The sequence below is a fragment of the Magnolia sinica genome, chromosome 11 (genome assembly GCF_029962835.1).
Source record: "Magnolia sinica isolate HGM2019 chromosome 11, MsV1, whole genome shotgun sequence".
Lineage (NCBI taxonomy): Eukaryota > Viridiplantae > Streptophyta > Magnoliopsida > Magnoliales > Magnoliaceae > Magnolia > Magnolia sinica.
Genome location: NC_080583.1, coordinates 77,485,744 through 77,511,590, shown reverse-complemented (window position 1 = coordinate 77,511,590; position 25,847 = coordinate 77,485,744). Strand labels below are relative to the sequence as shown.

Sequence of the window (25,847 nt, the reverse complement as noted above, 5' to 3'; positions counted from 1 at the left end):
TAGTTGTTAAGGTCTGAATTAACTAAGTTCATAGTGTGACCTATTCACAATTACTGAAAATAGTGATTTGGTCATAATCACTCTAAACCATCGGTTCTTAGGCTAAGCGGATAATTAGGTTGACTTGGTTCGCTAGTTAAGATCCGACCCATAGCTGGCTTGGCTTTGTATAGTTATTTAATTTGGTTACAGTTGTCTTGATTAGTCAGTGATAGGTCGGTTAGATTTGGGCCCTATATGAACGATTCACGAGGCTAGAATTGAGGTTTAAGTGATCAGGTGGATTTATTGGTTTCGTACGGTTGGTTAATCGAAATTGTGTAGTTCTTTATCGGTACCACTCACGTATAGGCTCACTTCGACAATCAAGGGTCAGTGAGTGATGACGTGGGATAGTTATATATATATATTTTATGAATTTTTGGCAATCTAAAATAGCAAAAATTCAGGATGTTACAAAGAGAAACTTGAAAGGTTAATCGTAGACGTCCAAATTGACACAGATGATACTCAGGGAGAGACAGATGTGCAGACAGAGGTACAGGAGCAGGTGGAGTAGCCACCTGTGAGAAAAAACTCACCGCGTGATCGCAGGTTATCGACAAGATACATGGACGACTCTAATATTGCATTTGCTCTCATTACAGGTGATGAAGACCCGTCTACTATTCAGGAGGCTCTCAGTGAGCCTGATGTAGAAAAGTGGAAAGTGGCTATAGATGATGAGATGGACTCGTTGCATAAAATTTACACATGGGAGTTGGTGGAGCTTTCAGTGGGCCAAAAAGTGATCGGATGCAAGTGGTTATTCAAAAGGAGACAGGATAGATATAAAGCGATGATGGGAGCGAAGGGGTATACTCAGAGAGAATAAATCGACTTCATAGAGATATTTATGCCGGTGGTTAAGCAAGTATCTATCAGATTCGTGTTGGCGCTGGTTACCCAATACGATCTGCAGCTAGAACAGATGGATGTGAAGACTACATTTCCACACGGGGAGTTGAAAGAGCAGATTTATATAAAGCAACCAGAGGGCTATAAAATTAAAGGGGTGGAGAAAAAAGCTTGCAGGTTAATGAGGTCGTTGTGTGGCCTGAAACAGTTGCCTAGGTAGTGATATAAAAATTTGATTCTTTCATGTTGAGTCAGAAATGTACTCGGAGTGAATATGATCATTGTGTCTATTATAAGACACTGAGTGATGGTAAATTCATCATCCTAGTATTGTATGTTGATGATATGTTGATCGCTTGTCATGATATGTCTAAAATCAACGTACTGAAGACTCAGATATCAGGGACATTTGATATGAAAAATCTAGGGGCTACAAAGAGGGTTCTCGGCATAAATATTCATAGAGACAGGAAGATGAGTAGGCTTTGGTTATCATAGGCAGAATACCTTAAAAAGGTGTTAATCAAGTATAGAATGGATCGGGCAAAGCTAGTCAGCGTTCCCCACGTAGCTCACTTCAAGCTTTCCTCAGAACAATATTTTAAATCAAATGAGAAAAAGTAGGTTATGTCTCTTGTGCCTTATTCGAATGCGGTTGGCAGTTTAATGTATGTTATGATCTGTATAAGACCAGATATTTCACAGGCAGTCGGTGTTGCGAGCAGATATATGTTAAACCCCGACAAGCAACATTGGGAAGCGGTGAAATGGCTACTTCGATATATTCGAGGTACAAAAGGCTATGTTTTAACTTTTGAGAAAATAGGGACAAATTTGGTAGGGTATGTGGATTTAGACTATGCAGGCAATGTGAATTCTAGAAAGTTGACTTCAGGTTACTCGTTTGTACTAGTGGGTGAAGCAATTAGTTGAATGTCGAAGCTTCAGTCCGTGGTGGCTCTTTCCACGACCAAAGCAGAATATATGGTAGTGACAAAAGCATTTAAAGAAGGTGTTTGGCTCAGAGGCATAATAAATCAATTAGGACTTCAGCATTAGGCCGTGTCGGTTAACCGTGATAGCGAAAGCGCTATCAATTTGGCTAAAAATTCTATTTATCACTCATGTATTAAACACATTAATATTCGTCACCATTTTATCCGACATGTGCTTGATAAAGGAGGTGTAACACTGGAGAAGATTCACACCAGCATGAATCCAGCAGACTTGCTCACTAAGGTTGTTTCTATGGAGAAATTCAAGTTCTGTGCAACTTCTCTAGGCTTAGTAATGGCGTAAAAGGAAGACAAAGTATGCATGATAAGCATTGATGAATCTATGATGCGAGGCAGAGATAAGAGAAGAGGACAATGAGCTACACGTTTGAAGATTAAAGACATGGTGGAGATTGTTGTATTTGATGTCTTAAATCAAATCAGATTCTATGTAAATTTTTCGTGCAACTATGAAAGTACAAGATTTGTTTCTGATTTCGTTTATGATCATTTTCGATTTTGTTTGAAATTTTTTCTAAAACTATATATATGAGTGTAAACGGGATGGGAGGTATTGTTCTAAGGGATTCTAAGGATTTTTAAAAGAGTTCTAGGGTTTGCAAAGAGTATAGAAAGGGTGAGATTCAAGCTTGTTTGAATCAGATAAGTCTTTTCTCTTTGTAATTTCTACTTTCGTAGTGAAGATCTGTTGCCTTGTGCCGTGGTTTTTTTCCGAAAGGGTTTTCCATATTAAATCTTTGTGTTCTCTTGTGTTTGCTTGGTGCTCTTGGATTATTATCCTAGATCTTTCTCTATGTGATTATGTTGTCCAAAACCCAACACCCTTACTGAAGTGCTAACATAGATACCACATTTTGAACAAGAACTACCAACCATAAGGCCATAAAAATTAAATTTCGTCATTTTCCCTCTCTATCCCCACAGCAACCATATTCCTTACATGACATCCCACCCTAGTGTGGTTGCTATTAATATCATGGTTAAAAAAAACTTAGCAATTTGGACTGACTTGTTTGGTCTTGAGTTGAGTCGGGACTCAATCGAGTCAGGGCTGGCTAGGTCTAACTTGCTTAAGTCTGAGTTGAACCGGATTAGGCCAACTAAGCCTGAGTTGAAATTAGACAAGTTGCTTCAAGCTCTTCTAAATCTTAAAACCTTAGTTAATATCCTACTTAATTTCATATGAACCTAGCCATCCAATGAAAATGAATGGCCAATTGTAGACAATGGTCCACATGCACCAAGTGCTAACATTGGATTATTAGGATTATCCAATGGGTTATTTTTATGTATTTTTCATCAACAAGGGTCCACCATTTCAGTGATTTTATTGCACAAAGTTTATAAGCTTGCAGAAAGCACTATATTTTCTCATATTTGATTTAGGAGGAATGCAAGGCCTATTCCACAAGAATGAAAATAGTTTCTTATTCACCATTCTATGCATGTAGGGCTATGAATCAAAGATCCACACCATTGATGTGAAGGAACACACAAAGGATTAGTGATGAGTAAAGAGATTGAAAACTTAGGCAATTTTAATAGATACTAATTGTTTATAACCTAGGTGGACCAATGAAAATATGTTGCATGCGCAAGTCATGATATGGTGGGCTTGCATGAAAAAGGGGAAGATTGTCATTTAATTGGCAAAAGTCTCCAATGTGATTTGTGGGCCCACTAGCATGCAAGAATATTTTCACTGGTCTACATCAGGGTTATCAAATATTCCTTTAACATTGGGTTATTGCCAAAATCCAATTAGAACCCTTCAATCAATGGCCTAAAGATCCAATTAGAAAACAATCACAACTCAAATATATAGAATCATCCCATGAAGAAACTTTAAGGACATTATCCATCCAAGAATATCAAAAGTCCATATCAATGGGGGGTAGGTCCCACTTTGCAAGACAGATGCTTTAGAAAATTACCTATGATGAATTGAGAACGTAAATATTCCTCTTGATTTACACGTGGTACATCTAGCTAATGAACCTAACTGTGCCATGAAACCATGCTTTAAAAGCCCAGCCATAAGGTTCATCAAGAAGCATTGAATGCCCATTGATGAACTTTCTTCCAAAGTTCATCAATAGCCATGTCTAGTCATGCCTCACCCAACTTTCTTCCAAAGTTCATTAATAGCCATGTCTAGTCAAGTCTCAACAAACCTACATTGAAATTAATATGAACAAATTGAGTAACTCATCAGTTGATATTTGTATACTATCCAATTTTTGTTATATTTCAATGATTAATTTGAGGGTTTTTTTTTAAAAACTTGACAATACCTTTGAGACAAATACTTTTGCCAGACTCTCCAACAGAACCATTCTAAATAACTAATGCTTTCGCTGAAAGAGATTTCTTGGATCACTCTCATAGAGAAGTGATGTAGGATGAGACATAGATACATCCTAGTGTAGCTAAACCAAAGAAGGCCAAACGAAAGTAGAAGTAGTCCATCAGATCCGGGCCTAATCCTACATAAGGCATGATGCTACTGGGCCCTAGGCACATTTGATTTAAAGAAATTCATTTTGGATATGCAGAAATTGTCGGTTAAAGTGTAAACCATAAATTGACTATAACTTTTGATTTGGTTATTGTTGTGGGATGCATGACCTATCGATCTTTATAACATATCATGTTCATTTATTTTGTGAGAAAACTCGCTTCCAGATAAAAATCGAGATTTTAGAAAAAATTTACTATTTTTAATAATTATGATTTTTTTAAAAAAATTTTAGAGTTTTAAAGTTTTATCTTTTTTAGAGATTGGTTGTAATTATGCCAGGAATTCTCTAATAATGTTAATTTAGGACTTTTATTTTTAACAAAATTTATTATTTCAATAAGTTTTATTCTAGTTGAATTAGGACTTTTATTAGGATTAGAATTTTTCTATTTTGGATAATTTTGAATTAGGATTTTATTTTTCTTATTAGTGGCATAATCAAGAAATCATACATATTAGACATTATTTAATAAAATATTTTAGTTTTCTTTCTTATTATTTTCAGAAATCATACACATTAGACATTATTCAATAAAATATGAGTTTTCTTTCTTATTATTTTTTGTTGATTCAAGAACTACCTTGTATATTTAAGATTTTGACTACTTGAGAAAGACAATGATCTTTTTCATTATTTTTTCACCTTCTTTCTTGTGTCAAGAAGATACTTGAGGGGGAAAAATGTACTCTTTGTTACTAATATTACATAACACATGCACAAGAAAAAAAAAGTGTCCCATATTAGTCTACTAATTTTGTATACTGAAAGGAGGATTCTATAAAAGGAAAGCAAGCTCAGGCAATTTTATTAGATGTACACCTTATGTCTTTGGTAGTTTAAATCTAAAAAAGAGAGAAAAAGCATTTATAGACTAAATTACTTTATAGAGCTTTCCTAAACCCATAGCGTGTATAAGTCAGCTAATGCACATGCCACCACTAGGGTTGTACACAAATTGAGTTAGCTAGGTTAGCTCGCTTGACTTGACTCGATAAAACTCGATTCGACTCAGTTCAAAACTGAGTTCGAGCCGAATCAAGCTAATTTTTTGACTTGAAAAAATTTTGAACCGAGTTCGAGCTTGCCCGAGCTTGACTCGACTCGGATCGAACCCAACTCGAATTGAACTCAGATCGAATAAGTTCGGTGACTCGGTTACTTTGATATTGATGTTGCTCACCAAGTGTTTAATGAAATGACTTAACGAAGTGTCGGCTGGTGGCAAAGAAGGTATGTTTCATCAAATAAATACCATTTTTTCTTGATTTTGATGTTGCCTACAAGGTGTTTGATGAAATACCTGTAAAGCCATCGCTGGTGTTTTACATCCAATGAGAATTTGAAGGTGCAATCCATGTGTTTGTGAAATGCTGCACAAGCGAACTTGGCTCGATCCTGGTTCAAACTGGCCCAAGCTGCTGACCGAACCGAACCGAGCCGAGCTGAGCTGGCCAGTCAAGCTCGAGGACCGAGTTTCGAGTTGAGGTCAGCTAGTGGTCGAGCCGAGTCGAGTTGTGCAAAGCTCGACTCAGTTCGACGCGTGTACACCTTTAGCCACCACATATACTAGTATAGTGTACGGGTGTGAAATATCTAAGCTATCCATCCTTAGGGTACTACTATGTAGATTCCTTGCCCAATAATAAGGTCAGTCCACTAGTCAGTGAGCCACATTTAACTAAACAACTATATTATTGTGAAAATCGATAGAAGTTTTCTAACTAGTCGACTTATTGCTAGTATTATGGCACAACTAATGAATGGACCACCTTTATTTTTGGGTATTAACATCCAGGCAGTGTGGTCAATCTGATGGATGACTCGGATTTTTTAACTGTCTACGATGGGCATAAGTAGTGGTGTGTGCATTAACAGACTGGTACACAACATGTGGGCTTTGTAAATCTCTACTTTACATTCATGAGAGTTTATTTAAGTCCTACATGGTCCACTCATTTTTCTAATAAAAAAGACATTCTTACTAGGTACTATTAAATTCTCCATGAAAGAAGTAATTATGATATCCTTAAATTAGTAATTTAAACCATTAATCTGTTGTGTATCTTAGTGGATGGAGCATTCCCAATACCTCTCCTAAATTAGATGATCTTGACCATCATCCTGAGACCCTTTTCAGTCGAATGTAGATGTCACACCTCGAAAATCGACACCCAAGTATAGAGACTCTGATTCTGAGTTCCCAGGTATGAACTTAATAAAAATGCACGTGGTCCTCATTCAAATTCTCATCCATTCAATACATAAATAATTTGAGCATTGCATTTCAACTTAGTGGATTCAAAGCAAGATAGAGATAATAAAATAAACAAATATATGACTAATATGTAAATATACAATTCCAAACGTGTGTTTGCCCATATGATAAATTTATAAATCACAATAAATGTAAATTTATTAAAAAAAATATAACTACTCAAAGTGATGGAGTTATGAGTCTACTTAGGCGCCCCAAGCGCACCACCATCTAGTCATATTCTTGCGTCATCTGCATATGTCAAATAGAAGGCATCAAACGCCAATATAGTTTTGAAAGACTCCAAATATTATATTCGAAACATCTTAATGATAATCAGATTCACAACAAATACATATTTCTATACGTAATGCTTTTACGCATGTTAACTTTAATGCACAGATAGTAAGCAAGTTACACATGTTATCAACACAATCAAACATAAGTAATAATAGTAATATAACATAAATACTTTTTAAGTTAGTTATTTAATGCATGATGCAATGTTATGTGCAATGGTTGGCCCGCAACACAACCCAATAATAATTTTTATGATGATATGCACAATGATTGGCCCACAGCATAACCCAACAATATTGTCATGATGTTATGCGTGATTAGCCAAGTTGTTATTATTTTTTGTTCAAATAGCAGGTTGGCGAAACTAGAATACCACCATTATATCACGAGTCATATCTAAATCACATGGTTTGTTGTGGCATGTAACGACTATTTACTAATGTCCCTCAATTCAAATTAAGGCATCACCCGTTATATCTCATAAATCAATCATTCCAAAGGTACGACATTGTGCCCAATAATATGTAAATCAACACAGTAAGGGTTGTCACCAAAATACTGAGTATGAATAATCACTTTAGATGTGCGAGCTTGTTACTCGAAACTAAATCTATACAAAAAATGACTCGTCACCCAATTTCATTTATGCTCAGGTCGTTCGAATGGTACTTTATCATACAACCATCGGTCGGGTATTTGATGGGGGTCATTCAAATAATAAGCTATCACTTTCATTAATGTTCGTTGGTCAATATAGGAAGGCTCATCACCGAAGCATAGACTGACAACTTGAACATGGTGTCCCATACCATTGTGCTCGGCTCATGGGTCTTTGTACGATCATAATGCACTAAGGGATATGAGTAGACTTAAATAAATGGTAATAATGGTATCCCAAATTCTATCGAATGTTATATAATTAACAAGTATAATAATGATTGAGCCCTATATTAGACTGGTGCGATTAACAACGGAGGACCCCGAGCAAACCGACATTGGGTGCAGGGCATCCCTTATAGTTCTAACTATTGTCAATCATTTATATTCAACTTCAGTCGGCCATATAAGCTTGTGATAGCAACCCTAAAGCGGGCTATTTGCTTATTTAAATAATTTATAGAGCTCAATCTACCACAACAATAATTCAAATTATTAAATATATAACATTTAAACACATGTACAATTTAATATAATTTAATCTACATCAACAAAATTCGATCTATATCAACATTTCTTAAGGTATTCACACATGCAAGTAACTCAATTCGACGAATCAGGATCCAGAATTGGTGTACAACGACATCCACATGGGGCCACGCCCAAGTACGACTTCCTTAAAACATGAGCTGCTTCTAAACGGTTGTTGGGACCCCAAGTCCTATCATGAACAAACTATAGAGTTAGGGTTGTTGAGAAACAACATAAACGAAAGAGAGTTTCTAATCTCAATAGCTTAAAATGTAAGAAACGAAAGAAAGAGATAAAAGGACAGTTAGAGAACCTCTTACCTATCAAGAGGTAAAGAATCTGCCCAGAATAGTTAGATTTCTTACCATGAAAGACATAAAACTGAGTATAAAGGTAAGAACTTGTAAAATATCGTGAGTATGAGGATTAGACGGTGTGATCCGGTACCAAGCCCCACCATTTCTCCCATTCCTCACTTCTTCTCTTCCTTATTCTCTCATTTATTAGGACAAATTCGTATAGGGAGAGTAGGAGCCCAAATGAGGCCCTTTTATAGTGCTAAAAGGGATGCATTTGGCCCTAAGGGCCAGAGTTTTGGTGTATTAACCTTATGGGAGGATGCTTCTAGCTTTTGGGATCCACTAGGAGGTGTACGAGTCAATCTATGTCATTTGATGGTTGGACCTAAAGACGATCTATGTATTGATATGATCAGTCCACCATTTGAATGTGCTGATCGACGGGTGTGATTAGAAGTCAACTCAACAGTGACCAATCATCGATCGGGGCCGTGATTATACGGATGTGTAGGACATTACTCTAGGTTGGCATCCTAAGTTTGGTTGTGTTCAATAACCCAAAAGGCACAACTTAGGCCAAGAGTAAAAAAGTGACATTTAACTTAAGTTTTTAACAAACTCTAAAGGTATTGGGACATCACATGTACTTACCTTGTGAACACAAGTTAGGCGATTCGAGACACGATCTCGGTTCGATGTCCTGTAATGGATGCAAAGTTTGCTAAAATAGACATCTTCCTACAGTTTTGGGTTCATCAACCCACTAACAAGCGACTTAGAGCTAGTTTGGTTTTTTTTTTTTTTTAAAAAAAAATTTAAAAGAAAAGTGGGAGCACATTCGCTCACCACCTATAACTTTATTGATCATAAAAGAGATTTACATTTACTTTAGGCAGGCATCACAAAAAAGGGCCATGCCTCACCTATCATATACCCCAACAAAGAAGATCTTAAGAAACATCAAAGCAGCAAACAAATAAACATGCAATGACTAAAAGATACATCCCCAAAACAATACTGGTAGATAGCTTCCTTCTAAGCAGAATAGAGCGCCTGAAACCTGAGAGCACACTCACCACAATTCAAACAACGAAGCCTCTACAGAGTAATGGCTCCTTATAAGCATATATCAGCCCTACACCAACACACTGAACTCAGAGTAGTTGAGCTCCCAAACTAAGTATGAAGACAGATCATTGAGCATTCTTGCTTGACAGAATATGTAATAGCCCACGCCCACACTGCATGATATTGTCCGCTCTGGGCATAACCCTCACAGTTTTATTCTTGGGGAACTCCCCCAAAAGGCCTCATGCAGTATAGGGTGACAACTCCACATATAGCTACTATTACTTCAGACGACACTTCCGATGTGGGACAAAGTTTCACCTTCACTGTGTGCACAGTAGCCTGTCAGCACAGTAGCTTGCTAGCCACACAGTAGCCTGCCAGCCATCTTGGAGCCCGCCCACATGTGCCCGCCCACATGTGACCACAGTGACGGGGCGTCACAATATCTGCCACCGAGGGCAAAGCCGTCCTCGGTTCTGATACCATTTGTAACAGCCCACGCCCACACTGTATGATATTAACCGCTCTAAGCACAGCCCGCACGGTTTTGTTCTTGGGGAACCCCCCCAAACGGCCTCATACGGTATAGGGTAACAACTCCACATATAGCTACCATTACTTCAGACGACACTTCTGATGTGGGAAAAGTTTCACCTTCACTGTGTATACAGTAGCTTGCCAGCACAGTAGCCTGCTAGCCACACAGTAGCCTGCCAGCCATCTTGGAGCCCGCCCACATGTGCGCCGGCCCAAATGTGCTCGCAGTGACGGGGCATCACAATATCCCCCAGCAAGGGCAGAGCTAACCTGGCTTTGATACCATTTGTAATAGCCCACGCCCACACTGTATGATATTGTCCACTCTGGGCACAGCCCGCACGGTTTTGTTCTTGGAAAACTCTCCCAAAAGGCCTCATGCAGTATTGGGTGACAACTCCACATATAATTACCATTACTTCAGACGACACTTTCAATGTGGGACAAAGTTTCACCTTCACTGTGTGTACAGCAGCCTGCCAGCACAGTAGCCTGCCAACCATCTTGGAGCCCCCCACATGTGCGCCCGCCCACGTGTATCCGCTGATGTTTTATTTAAACCAACCTGATTTAAATGATTTTAAACTCACAAGTATACGAATCAGATATAGATATGGTACGTATTACGAGATCGTTCCCACGAGGACTGGTTGTCACAATTCAAAATTAAAGATTCTTCTTAACTAATTCAACAAATATTTGAGATAGTAATTGAGTAAACTAAACAAAAATCATAGGAAAAATAACCAAGAGCAATAAGGAAAATTCAATCAAGGAGAAGACCAGGACTTTCGAATCCACCCCTAATTATCATAAACCTTGTTCTACCTGTTGATTCACCCTAATTCAGATTGATATCAAAATAAATAAAGCGCACTCTATGTCCTTGGTCGAGCACATAGAATGTATAATTCCTTAAAGCATATGGATCATATCTTTCCATCCATGGTCAGGCATGGAGAGATGTAGATTCCTGTTTCTTCCTCTATAGGAACCTGTTCATAGTCAGACACAAGCACCTAGAATAATATTCCAAACAACATCTATAACTAGACTTTGGTTAAGCTCGTAGAATGGAGAAGTACGGAGATTTCGGTTAATCACACTAGAGAAAGAAACAATCCAATCAAATTCAGATAAAATCAACACATACAAAAATTATTCAAATTAGGGGCTTCATCTCAGCCCTAGCTAAAAGATTAGCAACTCATGGAATCAAGTAGGAAGACGGAAAAATAACATTTATAAAAGAAAAACTCCATCCTTTTCTCCCTGCTTTCTTCTCTTTTTCTTCTCTTTTCTTCTCTTTCTCTTCTCTTGATCTGTTCCCTAGCTCTCCTCCCCCCTTGTCTACGTTTTGCATCTTTTCTTATAGCTGCTGGAGTGGCTGGAATGGAGAAAATCGGGTTTGGAAAGCTGTCGTATGCGCAGCGAAAACTCTTTTCGCTGCAAACTTCTATACCTGCATAAGTCCCTCATTCTTTGTACTTTATCCGTAAAATCAACATCTCCTAGGACGTTTTTGGCTGGTCTATATGATGGACGGATCAGATCTTCCATCTGATCGAAGATGGTGGGCCACAACCGCCCGGAAGTTCGCTTTTCGCGGACGTGCGTAAGCCTTCGCACGTCCGGCGCTGTGATGCTCGGTGGGCCCCACATAAGCATTTTCGAGAAAATTCACCCCGTCCATTGGATGCACGATGAAATTTCGGTCAGATATGGATGGTTTTGAACATCCATTGACACGACCCATAGAAGAAATTACAATAAAATCAATTTTGAACGTCACAGGACAGTCCACTCGTGGCCTCTGTATCTTACACGTGTGCACGTATGGGCACAAACTGTAAACATGGTTTTGTAGCTCTTGAACCCTTCTACACGATGAACGGCTTGGATCAGACGAACGTGCTACCGGTGGGGCCCACAGCGGTCCGTAAAAACGGACTTTCCGTCCGTTACACGGTGCCAGAAACGGCAACTGCCGTTTTTTTAGGAAGGAAGTCGGGTCCGTAGCGCTGACCGACTTAGTTCATTCGGTGGACGGGCAGTGCACATGTGCACTATGTACACACACTATACATATGGGGTCCACTGTGATGCTATAGAGAAATCCAATCCATCCATCCTGTTTCTCATCTTATTTAAACCGTCTGGGTCAATTTTGAAGTATATCCAGATTGTAGGTGGGCCTAAAATTGGAGATTAATGGGCTGATCTGTCCGTTGGCCCACTTCTCGAGATATCCAATGGTTGAAATTTAATATGTACGGTTTATTTATGGCCTCCAGACCATGTATGGAGTTTCGAGCTAATTGGATGGCGGGAACCATGTGATCTTGCATTCTGCACCAATTTCGGGCCTCTTTAATATGAATGGCTTGATTTCCTTGGATCCCTGGCATGTACATTCTTCAGTCTTAGTTCTCTGGAGTGCGTCCTTTGCTCTGGTGACTTTGGAGTGTCAAATCCATGCTTGTAGTACTCTTTTTCCATTAACGCTCCTGATTTCATCCTGTAACAAAAATATAATTAAAATACTCCGTTAAACATTATCATATACGTAAAATCAGGTAATAATTGGGGTCTGATATGTAATATTCGACCTTCATCACCCGTCCACATGTGACCACAGTGACGGGGCGTCACAGAATAGATCCGAAACACATGCAACCCAGATCCTTAGCTTCATAAAAAATCTTTAGGTAGCTTCATCAAATATCTCTAGGCCGATCACCCCAAGCAACACTTCCGACCAACCTTTTAAAAAAAAAATTCAAAACCTTTTTTTTTTTCAAGGCTCTGAGTATCCAATGATTAAACAATACAAACAAACTGTGGTTATTCAGGCAGGACTAGATCCAAAATAAAATTCCGGCTTGCCTATCATATCATATACAAAAATAACTCAATCAAAGCTCTCTAATGGAGCCCACCCCTGCCTTATCTAAAAGATATCGGCCCTTAATTAGACGGGGCAGGCTAACAACCTCCCAGAAAGATCTATCTGCTTGACTCCCGGCCCACTCCCTTCTTTGGCCAACCCATATGCTAGGCCATTCCCTTCTCTCGGAATGGGGGATACTTCAAAATTTCCCCGACTACCAAGGTCTCTTATCCTGCTCAGCCAATATTGGCATTTCCAGGAGCAGTCGGACCTCACATGGAGTAAGTCCACCACCCATCTAGAGTCGAATTCAACAACCACTCTATTAATCCTGAGGTTAACACAATTTTCCAACCCATCAAACATCGCCCGAAGCTCTGCCATATTGTTGGAACAAAGCCCATAACCCTTAGTGAAAGAGAAAATCAGATTGCCTTGCTAGTCCCTAATAATACCACCACCCCCCTGACATCCCAGGATTGGATAGAGCAGACCCATCAACATTCAGCTTGGCCTAACCCTCCATTGGCCTGATCCACCTCACAATAGAGAATAACTTTTTATTTTTTAAATTTTTTAAATTTTTTTTGGGGGAGAGAGAGAGAGAGAGAGAGAGAGAGAGAGAGAGAGATATTCCCAGCTCAGAGAGAGCAAGGGAGAGGATCATAAACTACGATGAGCCCCGTGGATTTCCTTTATCAACTTTTCCCCAACCACCACTTCACTTTCTTGATCACACTTATAGCAAAGACCCCTGAACCTTCAAACCTCGCCACATTTCTGGCCCTCCAAATTTCCCAAATCATAAAAGAGGGGGAAAGCTGTTGAAGATCAAAGATGTTCTCGCTAGAAAGTGGCAATTTCCACCACCAATTCAAACAGTCCTAGACCACAGAGTGGAGGAGAGAACAACCAAAAATGCCAGAAAAATGTGCCCAAACCTTCTCGGCTAAACTCCCATCAATGAACAAATGGGCCAGAGATTCTGGGGAAGGGCTGGACCCTGGAACATCCTTGTAACAGATGCATTTCAAGGCAAGTTAGATGCCTTTCCTTTGAATGTTGCTGTCAACCAGGATGGCCCCCATAATAACCCTCCAAAAAAAATGTCACAATCTTAGGTAGCAGCTTGGGGTGCCAAAGCCATTTAGCCCAGCCCCTCCTTTGACCCCCTTCTCTGCCAACCTCCCAGGCATATATGACGGAAAACCTCCCCAAGGGGTTGAATGGTCAGATGCACCGGTCATCACCTTCTGAAGTAAAAAATCCTCCATGCTGAATGTGATCTCGAATCCACTCCGGAAAAACTTGATTGGGGGTTTTTTCCTTATGCTCGACCAGTCGAGGGCTGGTGCACAACCAGTCGTGGATTGGCTCGACTCGTTTTCTAGCGAGTTGAGGTTTTGGATTTCCAAGGTACTCGACTAGTCATGGGATGTGCTTGACCAATCAAAGGTGCCGCTCGACTGGTCGAGGATTTTGCACGACCAGTCGAGCTTACGCAGATTTGAGTCGGATATTGTGCGGACTGTGAAAATTCGAGGCGATTTTCATCATGGTGCGAAAGACAGTTTCCTAAACTATAAATAGGGGTCTCTAAGGCTTTTCTAGGGTATGAAAGAGGTAATGCAAGAGGGTTTCTTAAAGCTTTGCAAGGGCTTATTAAAGGGTTTAGGGCTACCAAAGGTGTGAGACAGAGAGAGAGAGAGAGAAAGAGAGAGAGGAAGCTTATGGAAGGGAGATTATACTCGTGGAGGTGATCTACTGTGCAATCAACATCTCAGCGCTTCTACGTCTTCGTGATCGGTGAGATCTCTCCGTTTTTCTCTTATTCTCTCATTGTTTATTCACTTCTGCGTGAAGAAGGTTGTAACATTCTACTTCATAATGGATTGTTGATATAGACGAGGTCCCGTGGTTTTTTACCTTTTTGAGGGTTTTCCACGTAAAAAATCTCTTGTGTGGATGGTTTATGCTTTAATTTATTTCATTACTTTATTATTCTATAATTCTGGTTTGTTTTGGGAGGCTAGATCTTAACAAAGCGGTATCAAAGCGAGGTTTATTGAATGGAGTGGGATCGGTTTTTTGAATTATGGAAGGTGACTCATCAAGAATGATCAGCCTCAATGGTTCTAACCGGACCATATAGAAGGCTAAGATGGAGGAATTGCTTTATTGCAATGACTTATATTTTTCAATCTTAGGCATATCAGCAAAATCCAAGGATATGTCTGATGATGATTGGAAGAAGATAGACCGGAAGGCGGTGGGGTTTATTAGACAATGGTTGGACGATTCCGTATTCCACCATGTGTCTACAGAGACCTCAGCCGCTAGTCTATGGCTGAAATTACAAGGGCTGTATGAGAGGAAGACAGCCGGTAATAAGATTTTTCTAATAAGGTGACTTGTGAATCTCAAGTTCAAAGATGGTGGTTCTGTGGCCGAGCACATGAATGAGGTCAGCAATATAGTGAACCAGCTCTCCATTATGAAGATGGTCCTAGATGATGAATTGCAAGCTTTGTTATTGCTTAGTTTGTTGCTTGACAGTTGGGAGGCATTGGTGGTGTCTCTAAGTAACTCTGCGTCAAACGGAAAGATATCCATGGAACAGGTAACTAGCTGTCTCTTCAATGAGGAGACAAAAAGGAAGTCTTAGGGGTTTACTCAGCAAGAGGCTCTCGTGACACAGGAACGGGGGAGAGGAAAGAACAGGAAGGGCGGGAAGGCCCATTATAAATCAAGAGGCAAGTCGAGTAACAGAAAGGATGTTGAATGCTGAAATTATGGTAAGAAGGGCTAGTATAAGCATGAATGTCATAAGAATAAGAACGATAAAAAAGGAAAATGAAAGGAGAAGGAAGATGAATCAGATTTCACTACGGTCGCTTCAGATGGTGACATTGTAGTTATTCTTTCAGCAGATCACGATGTATGTCTCTCGGCTATGAGTCAGGACACCGACTGAGTGATAGACTTAGGAGCCTCATTTCATGCAACTCCACGTAGGGATTTCTTCACAAGCTACAAGTCAGGTGACTATGAGATCGTGAAGATGAGAAATTCTGGTATATCGAAAATCGTAGGGGTCGGTGATATTTGTGTGAAGATTGATGTGGGCTGCACATTGGTTCTCAGGGATGTGAGGCATATCCTAGACCTTCGCCTCAACTTAATGTCGATGGGAAGGTTGGATGATGATGGCTATGAAAGTAGGTTTGCTGGTGGGCGCTGGAAGCTCATCAAGAGTTCATTGATCACAGCCAAAGGAAAGAAGTATTGCACCTTTTACAAGAAAAGTGTCAGTGTGTGCAAAGGTGGGTTGAATGCAGCGGAAGATTCAGCTATTGACATGTGGCACAGGCGTCTAGGTCACATGAGTAAAAAAAGGGCTTTAGATACTAGCGAGGAAGCGGCTTCTTTCAGACGTGACAGGTATACCTCTCAAAACCTGTATTGATTGTTTATTAGGGAAACAGTATAGAGTTTCATTTATTAAATCTGTTTCTCATGTTAATAAAGTGCATGCATTAGATTTGGTTTATTCTGATGTTTGTGGTCCTATAAGGACAAAAACCTTGGGTGGGGCATTGTATTTTGTTACTTTTATAGATGATGCATCTAGGAGGGTTTGGATTTATGCTTTGAAATCTAAGGATAAGGTCTTTGGTGTGTTCAAATTGTTTCATGTTATGGCCGATAGAGAGACAGGCAGACCATTGAAGTGCATCCGCACTGACAATGGTAGTGAATACATTGGCGACTTTCATGAGTACTGCAAGTCCCTGAGTATACAGCATGAACAGACGGTTCCCAAGACCCCCCAACATAATGGTGTAGCTGAGCGAATGAATCACACCATTATAGAGAATCAGATGCATGTTATCCCATACGAAGTTGCCCAAGATGTTCTGGGGAGAAGCAATGCACACGGCAGTGTATCTGATAAACAGGTCTCCATCAGCCCCGTTGAATGGAGAAGTACCTAAGAAGGTGTGGACTGGACAGGATTCATCGTACAGTCATCCCAGGGTGTTTGGATGCAAGACATTCGTTTACGTACCAAAGGACGAGAGGTCCAAGCTCGACATGAAGATCAAACAGTGTGTGTTCTTAGGGTACGATGATGAAAAGTTCGGTTATAGATTGTGGGATCCGATCGAGAAGAAGCTCGTCAGGAGCAGAGATGTGGTATTCTTTGAAGATCAGTGTATAGAAGACATTAGTAAGCCAGAGAAGAACCAATCTAGTTCAAGTGAGCTAGAGGACATGGATCCGATTATTTCTCCGGTGGTGCCTGATGACGGGGGAGTATAGAAAGGTGTAAATGACGAGAGAGTTCTTACAGAAGATGGACCGGGGGAGAAGCTCCCACTTGATCTACCTATTGAGCCACAGGTGAGGAGGTCATCTAGGGACAGACAGCCGTCCAAGAGGTACTCCCCGCATGAGTACATTATGTTGACTGATGGGGGAGAGCCAGAAGATTATTCTGAGGTTCTAGCCGACGAGCATAAGAGGGAGTGGTTGAAAGCTATGCAAGAGGAGATGAAATCCTTACATAAGAATTACACCTATGATATGGTGAAACTGCCTAAGGGTAAGAAAGCTCTGATCAACAAGTGAGTGTTTAAAAAGAAGGTTGAGCATAAGAATTCACAGACGAGGTTCAAAGCCAGACTTGTGGTAGAAGGGTTCGGTCAGAGAAAAGGCATAGACTTCGAGGAGATATTCTCACCAGTGGTGAGATGACATCCATATGAGTGTTGCTTAGGTTGACAGCTACCATGGATATGGAGATAGAGCAGTTAGATGTTAAAACTGCCTTTCTCCATGGTGACCTGTAAGAAGAGATCTACATGCATCAATTAGAGGGGTTCGAGGTCAAAGGCAATGAGCATATGATGTGTAAGCTGAGGAAGAGCTGGTTTGGGATGAAACAAGATCCACGACAATGGTATAAGAAGTTCGACTCGTTCATATTACAACATGGGTATGACAGAACGGAGTCGAACCACCGTGTGTTCACGCGCAAGTTCTCAGATGGTGATTTCTTAGTTATACTGTTATACGTTGATGACATGCTCATCATGGGAAAAGACATCAAAAAGATTGACAGGCTGAAATAGGAGTTGGGCAAGTTATTTGTGATGAAAGACTTGGGCCCGGCTAAACAGACCTTAGGAATGAAGATAACCTATGACAGAAGCAGCAAGAAACTTTGGCTGTTACAAGAGCGGTATATTGAGAAAGTCCTAGAGCGGTTCAATATGAATGCAGCGAAGCTGGTCAGTACTCCATTGGATGGTCACTTTAGATTGAGCGACAAGCAGTATCCCAAGATAAAGGCAAAGGTGGAAGAAATGCAAAAGATACCTTACGCGTCAGCTGTAGGAAGTTTGATGTAGCTATGGTGTGTACACACCCAGACATAGCATATGCGGTTGGTGTTATCAGAAAGCATCTTGCCAATCCTGGCAAAGAGCATTGGGCAGCGGTGAAATGGATACTGTGCTAGCTAAGAGGCTCATCCAGGTTGACCCTATGCTATGGTGACAGAAAACCTATGTTAGAGGGCTACACAGATGCAGATATGGTATGCGACATAGACTCCAAGAAGTCTACATCGGAGTTCATGTTCACGTTTGTGAGAGTCACACATGATGACTAAGGATTTGCTCAAGGGCAAGTTTGAGGTTTGTAGAAACCAGGCTGGCTTGAAGAAGGTGAATCCCTCCTGAGTTAAAAAGGGAGAGATTTGATGGGGTTTTTTTTCCAATATTGACCGGTCGTGAGCCTCACTCAACCGATCGAGGGCTGATGCACGACCAGTCGTGGACTGGCTTAACTCGTTTTCCAGCGAGTTGAGGTTTTGGATTTTCGAGATACTTGACCAATCGTGGGATGTGCTCGACCGGTCAAAGGTGCCGCTCGATTGGTCGAGGATTCTGCACAACCAGTCGAGTTTACGCAGATTTGAGTCCGGATATTGAATGGACTGCGGAAATTTGAGGCGATTTTCGCCATGGTGCGAAAGAGATTTCCTAAACTATAAATAGGGGTCCCTAAGGCTTTTCTAGAGTATGAAAGAGGTAATGCAAGAGGGTTTCCTAAAGCTTTGCAAGGGTTTGTTAAAGGGTTTAGGGCTATCAAAGGTGAGAGAGAGAGAGAAAGAGAGAGAGAGGAAGCTTGTGGAACGGAGGTTATGCTCGTGGAGGTGATCTACTGTGCAATCAACATCTCAGCGCTTCTACGTCCTCGTGATCAGTGAGATCTCTCCATTTTTCTCTTATTCTCTCATTGTTTATCTACTCCTGCGTGAAGAAGGTTGTAACGTTCTACTTCATAGTGGATTGTTGATCTGGACGAGATCCCGTGGTTTTTTACCTCTTTGAGAGTTTTTCACATAAAAAATCTCTTATGTGGTGTGGTTTTTGCTTTGATTTATTTCATTACTTTATTATCCCATAATTTTGGTTTATTTTGAGAGGCTAGATCCTAAGGTTTTGTGCAAGGCCCCTAACAAAACTATCGACTCAACCTCTTTAAGCCCATGAGGTCCGATTAAATCTGCAACTCTAAGTCCCGAGAGATCAGCAAGAATAGACAGAGAAGGAATATCCCCCAAAGGGCCAAGACCAGTCCAATTACTCCGCTAGAGATTACAGTGCCCCTCACCCACCAACCATTGAACATTTCTGTCCAAGGGAACAAGGTAACCAGGCCCTTCCACAGAGGGGAGGTATTAGCTGAATGCCTGTCCATTCCTGCTCCTACCCCTGGAACCCCATATTTGGAACACATAAAATATGCCCATAAGCTCTCATAGGGCCGAAATTTAGCTACCCAAGCCATCTTAAGTTGTAAGGCGTTCGTGATAGAGCTAGTTTGGTTAATCATTGTATTTCTGAAATAAATTGGGCGGCAAGATTTTCTATGCTCGGAAACTGGATTTTGAATTAGCTAAGTTCATATCATGGCTTATTCATAATTAGTGGAAATGAAATTCGATTCTAATCACCCAAATCAAGACATTGGGGTCCTACATTCAATGTGGACAATTAATTATGTGGGTTCACCTTGCAGTGGGTCATCCATAATGTGGGGCCACCTTTGATGCGGACCGGCCATCGTGTGGGCCCCACTTTTGATATGGATCATCTAAGTGAGAGAGTGGTTAAAATGTTGAAAAGCAAATGGTGCATAGTCCTACACCGGCTGTAAACAGGTCGGGATCATGCGAACACCCTTCACGTCCTGATGCATCAGGCCCATGAGTCTCCTTGGTCCATTTTCAAGGTGTAGTGTACATGCTCGACCGTGAATTTGGTACACTACGTTCGGGTTTTAGGTCTGTACGATTGGGGCAATGTCTAAGTTTTCAGGACCGTTGATACGATGGCCGTCACCTTTGATGGCCCACACATGAAATATCCCCACATTGGAAGATTCCATATGTAGGATATGTGGGTTTTCCTTCCTTGAATGTGAACCATTGCTGTAGTTTTTTTTTTTTTCAACCGTCCATTCGTAGGCAACCCCATTAAATGTTAGGATCTTGACATGTGGATGATTTATTGGCTTGGATTACTTTAACCATGGCCTGGAGTCAGAGCGGCACAATCATCGGGTAATCCACATATGTACAAGAACAAACGGACGGTTTCAAGAGAAACTGCTCAACGGTCCCTATCTAAGATATAGTTGTGGCCCACCTGCTGATCAAATGTTCATGAGTCTCGAAAATTGGCATATAAGCAATTGGATGATCTGATGAACGGCTCTGCTATCACAAAGATGTGCCTCATCACCAAGTGTGAGAAAGTGCAAGTGCACTCGATCTGAGTGTAGTACCCACCTAGTTATTTGATACTCTGGCAGAAAATGATGGATGATACTCAGGCACTTAGAAATTATACACGTGCCATATATATAACTCAACATAATCCGTCCAAAACATGAATCAATCTGTGAATGGTTTATAACCCTAACAGCATTATTTGGATGATTACTCCCTGACCATATATAGATTTTTTATTTTATTTTTGTAGAATCCAACCTTTGATTTGTTTTCATGTCAACCATCCATTAGATACCAACTAATTAACCACTTAAGACATTTTTTCGGTATAATTATTGTTTTTTTAATTAATAATCTCGAGTTGGTCCCACTATTTGGACAGTTTAATTTGCGTTACATGTTCTCATGTCTGTTTTTATACATGCCTGTGTATCACCCCAGACGCTCTGCCAGAGTATCTAAGCTAGCAAATAATAAATAAAAGGCGGGAGAGAATGTTGAGAGATATCATTGCCGTCCATGGGTTATTTTCAACAATTAATTGATTATGTTTTCAGAGCACATGCGAGTCTTTTCGTACTGAGGAGTACTCAAGTACAACTAGTTGGACCGTTTAGTTGCGGCCCATTTTGATAATTGGTGCAAATCAATCAGTTCAAAAATCAAGTCGACCCACCTTCCAATAAGTCCACCGTATGGAAGTTATTGGACAACCACCAAATCTAATCCAAAGCCTATTGGGTGGTACAATAATGGATAAGTGGATAGACATGATTCTCACACTAGGTGATCTTCCTGGCCACTAAGTTATCTTTATTTATATAAATGTTATGTTTTATTGTATTAATATATTTAACCATATTCAACCAATAAAGCTTACAAAGATAAAATATAAAAGCATATTTAATTGAGTGTAATGAAGTTAATATGGTAAAACATGAAATATTGAGTGGAATCGGATTAATAGTTTAAGGTAAATGGTTGGATATTGGGATGAATCATATCTAATTTGGGTCTCATGTTGCATCTACTTAAATGAAAGGTTATAGATTGAGTTTCTTTATTAGGAGAGCTTGGTAATTGATTATACCTCTTTACCAGTATAATATAAGATATATTGAAATTTATATCTAATTAAGATTTCTCTTTGATGGAGCATGGTTTTGGTTTAAGAAACTCCTCTCTCTCTCTCTCTAAAACCTTAGCTATTAAAAAATTATTTCCCTCTTAAAAATCCTAGTCCACCAAATTTGGAGATTTCATAGTATATGATATATTTTTTATTTCTTATATATGTTTGAGAATCAACATTTTTAGTGAACTATCTTTCATCTTCATACTCATTGCGTACAATGAAGAAAACTATCATAGGTATACATTTAATTTCATTCATGAAATTTTAAATTAACTTAGCCTTTCGTTTTAAAAACATGCTCTACTTTTTAATCCAGCAAGCATTGCTCCTTCAACCTTTTTTCCTTTCAAAATTATTTTTCCTAATAATTATATTAATTATTATACTAAATTTTTTACCTAGCTAGCTCATTGATTTAATCAACTTATAGAATTAAATACTAAATGGTACTTATAAGAATTTTCTATGTTCATTGATGAGGGTTACATCAGGTTAGCAGCTATTGAGATTCTTTTGCCGTAACTTTTATCATCCATCCTATGACATGACTCCCGGACAAGGTGGGATGCCATAACAGGATTCATATATCTTGAGATAGGATGCGGATTGCGTCCTACCTCTGCTTGTCTCTAGCAATGAACCAGCAGTTAATCGGGCGGGCCCACCGTGATGTATCTGTTTATCCATGTTATCCATCCCTTCTATCAAATCATTTTAAGGCATGTGCACAAAAATGAGGGAGATCCAACACACAAGTGGACCACACCAAATAATAAGCTTGGTTGCATTACATGTACGTTGCTTTAAATGCAAGATTTGTCTGTGGTGTGGTATATTTGCTCGTTGGATCTACCTCATTTTTGTGCTCATACCTTAAAATGATATGAGAGAAGGGATGGAAGGCGTGGATAAACAGATATATCACGGTGGGCCCGTCAACAAAACTGACCGTTCGTGGCTAGAGACTGGTGGGGGTAGGATGCAACCCGCGTCCCTTGAGACAAAGCTTTGGTGGTAGTGAGGTGGCGATGATAATTAAATTTGCTGCAGATCCTATTAAGTTTCAGAAAAGACTTTAATGGCCAGGATGAAGTTCTTAACCGCATAAAAACTGTTAGCAAGATTGAAATTTGCTAGTATAAGGGTTTGAACCAGCCAAGAGGCTTTGTGGCCACACATACGTTCTCGTCGACCTGATCCAACATGACCCATTTGCACCACTGGTCTGGATCACCCACCCAATCATGGGTCCTACTTGTACGGACTTAGACTCATTAGTGCTGCATTTCTAATATTTGATTTGATGCACCATCAAGAGCTCATAATCCCCCAAATCAAGCAAAATAAAGACATATCTCTCTCATCATTTTTCTTAGGCATCAAACAAACCTATGAGTGGGGCCAAAGTGGGGCCCACCACACAAATGAATGGACTTCCTTTCAAAACCATCAAAGTCCATTGACAAAACCCAGTGTTCCAAAAGCATGAAATGGTAAAATACTGAGTTCCTCGAGCCTAATAAAGCATCCACTTATGATGTATTGGATGGTATGCGTGGTCCACATGTAGTGTAGATCTATAACCTACGCCTCAATTGAAGCCAAGAATCCAAGGAGACAAACCTCACTTCCTTCAACACAAGCCAGCTTCTTTCCCTTTCTCATCTCCACCATGAAACATAGAAAAGAAAGGCAAGTGGGACCCTCCCCAAAGCAAAACCCTCCCACCCACACGTATTATCATGGGAGGAGCTGTAGGCGACTCTGGAGGACTACGGTTGCTCATACTCATGCACATATCCGTTATATGCTTGGCATTCCTATGCATCAATCCTGGCCACCCAAATCATGCATCCTACGGTGGACATCCCATATTGCAAAAGAATCACATTGACTAGATAATTATAACCATCCATTTGGTGGGCATTCAACGGACAATTGAAAATTCAACCATCCAAACATACAATTAGAATAATTTATTAGTGTGATTTCTAGTCGACGTCGACTAAATGGCGATGGGACTGGAATTTTGAAGGGGCGTAGATCGAACGACATCGATGGTGCATGTACTGTAGATGCATTTACAAACCACCATACCTCATTATTCTTCATTATTATAATGGTACATTTGATTATATAAAGTGCCTTCCCACCACTCTTAATCATTTCAAGGTTTCAACACTCCTCACTACAATCCCTCTCCCTTCCTTCCTTTTGATCACACACCTTCGCATCTTCTCTTCCCATAAGTAGTACACCACCCATGAAAGAAACCCACAAACTCACACCACCATACCCTCCCCACCTCTCCTCAACCATGTCCACCATTGGATTTGAAGACCCCCACAAGGCCACCAAGAAGGTGGCTCACCGTCGCAACGACTCCGGCGAGCTTGATGTCTTCGAGGCGGCACGCTACTTCGCAGGCGCCTTCACTGGTGCAACCTCCCCTCCTAAGTCCATGAGGGAGGAGAGGCTTCTGTGGAGTGGAGGGAGGAAGAGCTTAGACATACCCATGCAACATAACCAACATCATTCCTTTTCTCATAGGCTTGAAAAGCATCCCAAAGAGAAGAAAAGCAAGCAACCTAGATCTCCTGGTGCTAAGCTGGCCAGCTTCTTGAATTCTCTCTTCAGTCAAACATCTTCCAAGAAGAAGTCAAAGTCAAGCTCTCACTCAATGAGAGATGAAGGAGAGAGTCCTAATGGTAGAAGGAAAAGGAGGAGTAGCATCAGCCATTTCAGAAGCATAAGTGCCATGGATTCACAGTACATGTATTCTTCTAGAAGTGCCTCTGGATTTAGGACACCTCCTCCTAAGGTATGTGGGGATGTACAGCCCAGGTCAGTTACAGTCTACACTTCAAACGAGTCCCATGATGAGAAGAAGGATTTGGGGTGGGACTGGTTGGATCAAAGGTTCGGATTCAATGATGGTTTTTTGGAGAAGAATGGGACATTGTTTGATGAGATTCCATCAAAGGAGAGGAATTTCAAGAAGGTTTGTGGAGAGGTTGAGGATTGTGGGGAGAGTGATTCAAGCTCTGACCTGTTTGAGCTGCAAAACTATGATTTGGGTGTGTACTCTAATGGCCTTCCTGTCTATGAGACCACCCATGTGGGGCCCATCAAGAGAGGTGCACCTATTGCCAGTGGCTAGCACATGTTTTTTCTTCCTTTTTTCTCTCTTGGTTTCAAGAAAATTTGATATTTGCACCCAACTTTTCTTCATAGTTGCACCTCTTTTCTAGTTTTTGTGACATGGTGCTACAAATTTGTGGTACTGTGTTGCAAAAAGTAGAAGAGAAGGGGTAATATATCAAAAAGTGGGGGTGTATGTAGTGGTTCCCTACTTCCCTTGTTTCTCTTTGTTTTTTTCCTTTTTATTTGGAGATTGCCTTCTCTTGAATGTAATAATAAGAAAGGGGAAATGAAGGGGCTTGTGAAGATTGTGTACTTCTACTCTCTCTTGATTTGGTTAGGAACATATATGAATAGAATCCTGTATACTTGAGTTCTAATTCAGTTATCCAGACCGTTAATTTGATGGGCCGTACTGTAAATTGGGATAGTGAAAAATATAGCTCAAACTGGGAGATCCTAACCGTCCAATATTTGGACTGTTATTGTTTTGAATGGATCATTTCTGCTTTGTCAATACATGTATATTTTCAGGCCATTTGATGAAGGATTAAGATATATAATTCCAACCAAGGAGATTTTGGGATCACGGTCCATCCACATTGGGGCCCATCAGGTCTACGGTCTGGATCACAAGATAATTGGCAGTATAGATAGGAATGCCAGGGGATAGTGTACATGTTCTAGGGCAAGGATCATTTATCCACTTGGAAATTGGAATGGTAGATGAGCAGCACGGATATTCTCGCAGAGCATGGGATCCATGAACATGCACTTGGAAGCTATTTAA

At 40.3% G+C, this 25,847-nt stretch overlaps 1 protein-coding gene across 1 annotated transcript; it reads left to right on the top strand.

Moving 5' to 3' along the window:
• The first annotated feature begins 24,071 nt into the window (after positions 1-24,071).
• Positions 24,072-25,370, top strand: LOC131219423 (protein BIG GRAIN 1-like E). The gene has a single exon (XM_058214546.1). The coding sequence runs from the start codon at positions 24,180-24,182 to the stop codon at positions 25,074-25,076; it is 897 nt and encodes a 298-aa protein (XP_058070529.1). The 5' UTR covers positions 24,072-24,179; the 3' UTR covers positions 25,077-25,370.
• Positions 25,371-25,847: the final 477 nt, after the last annotated feature.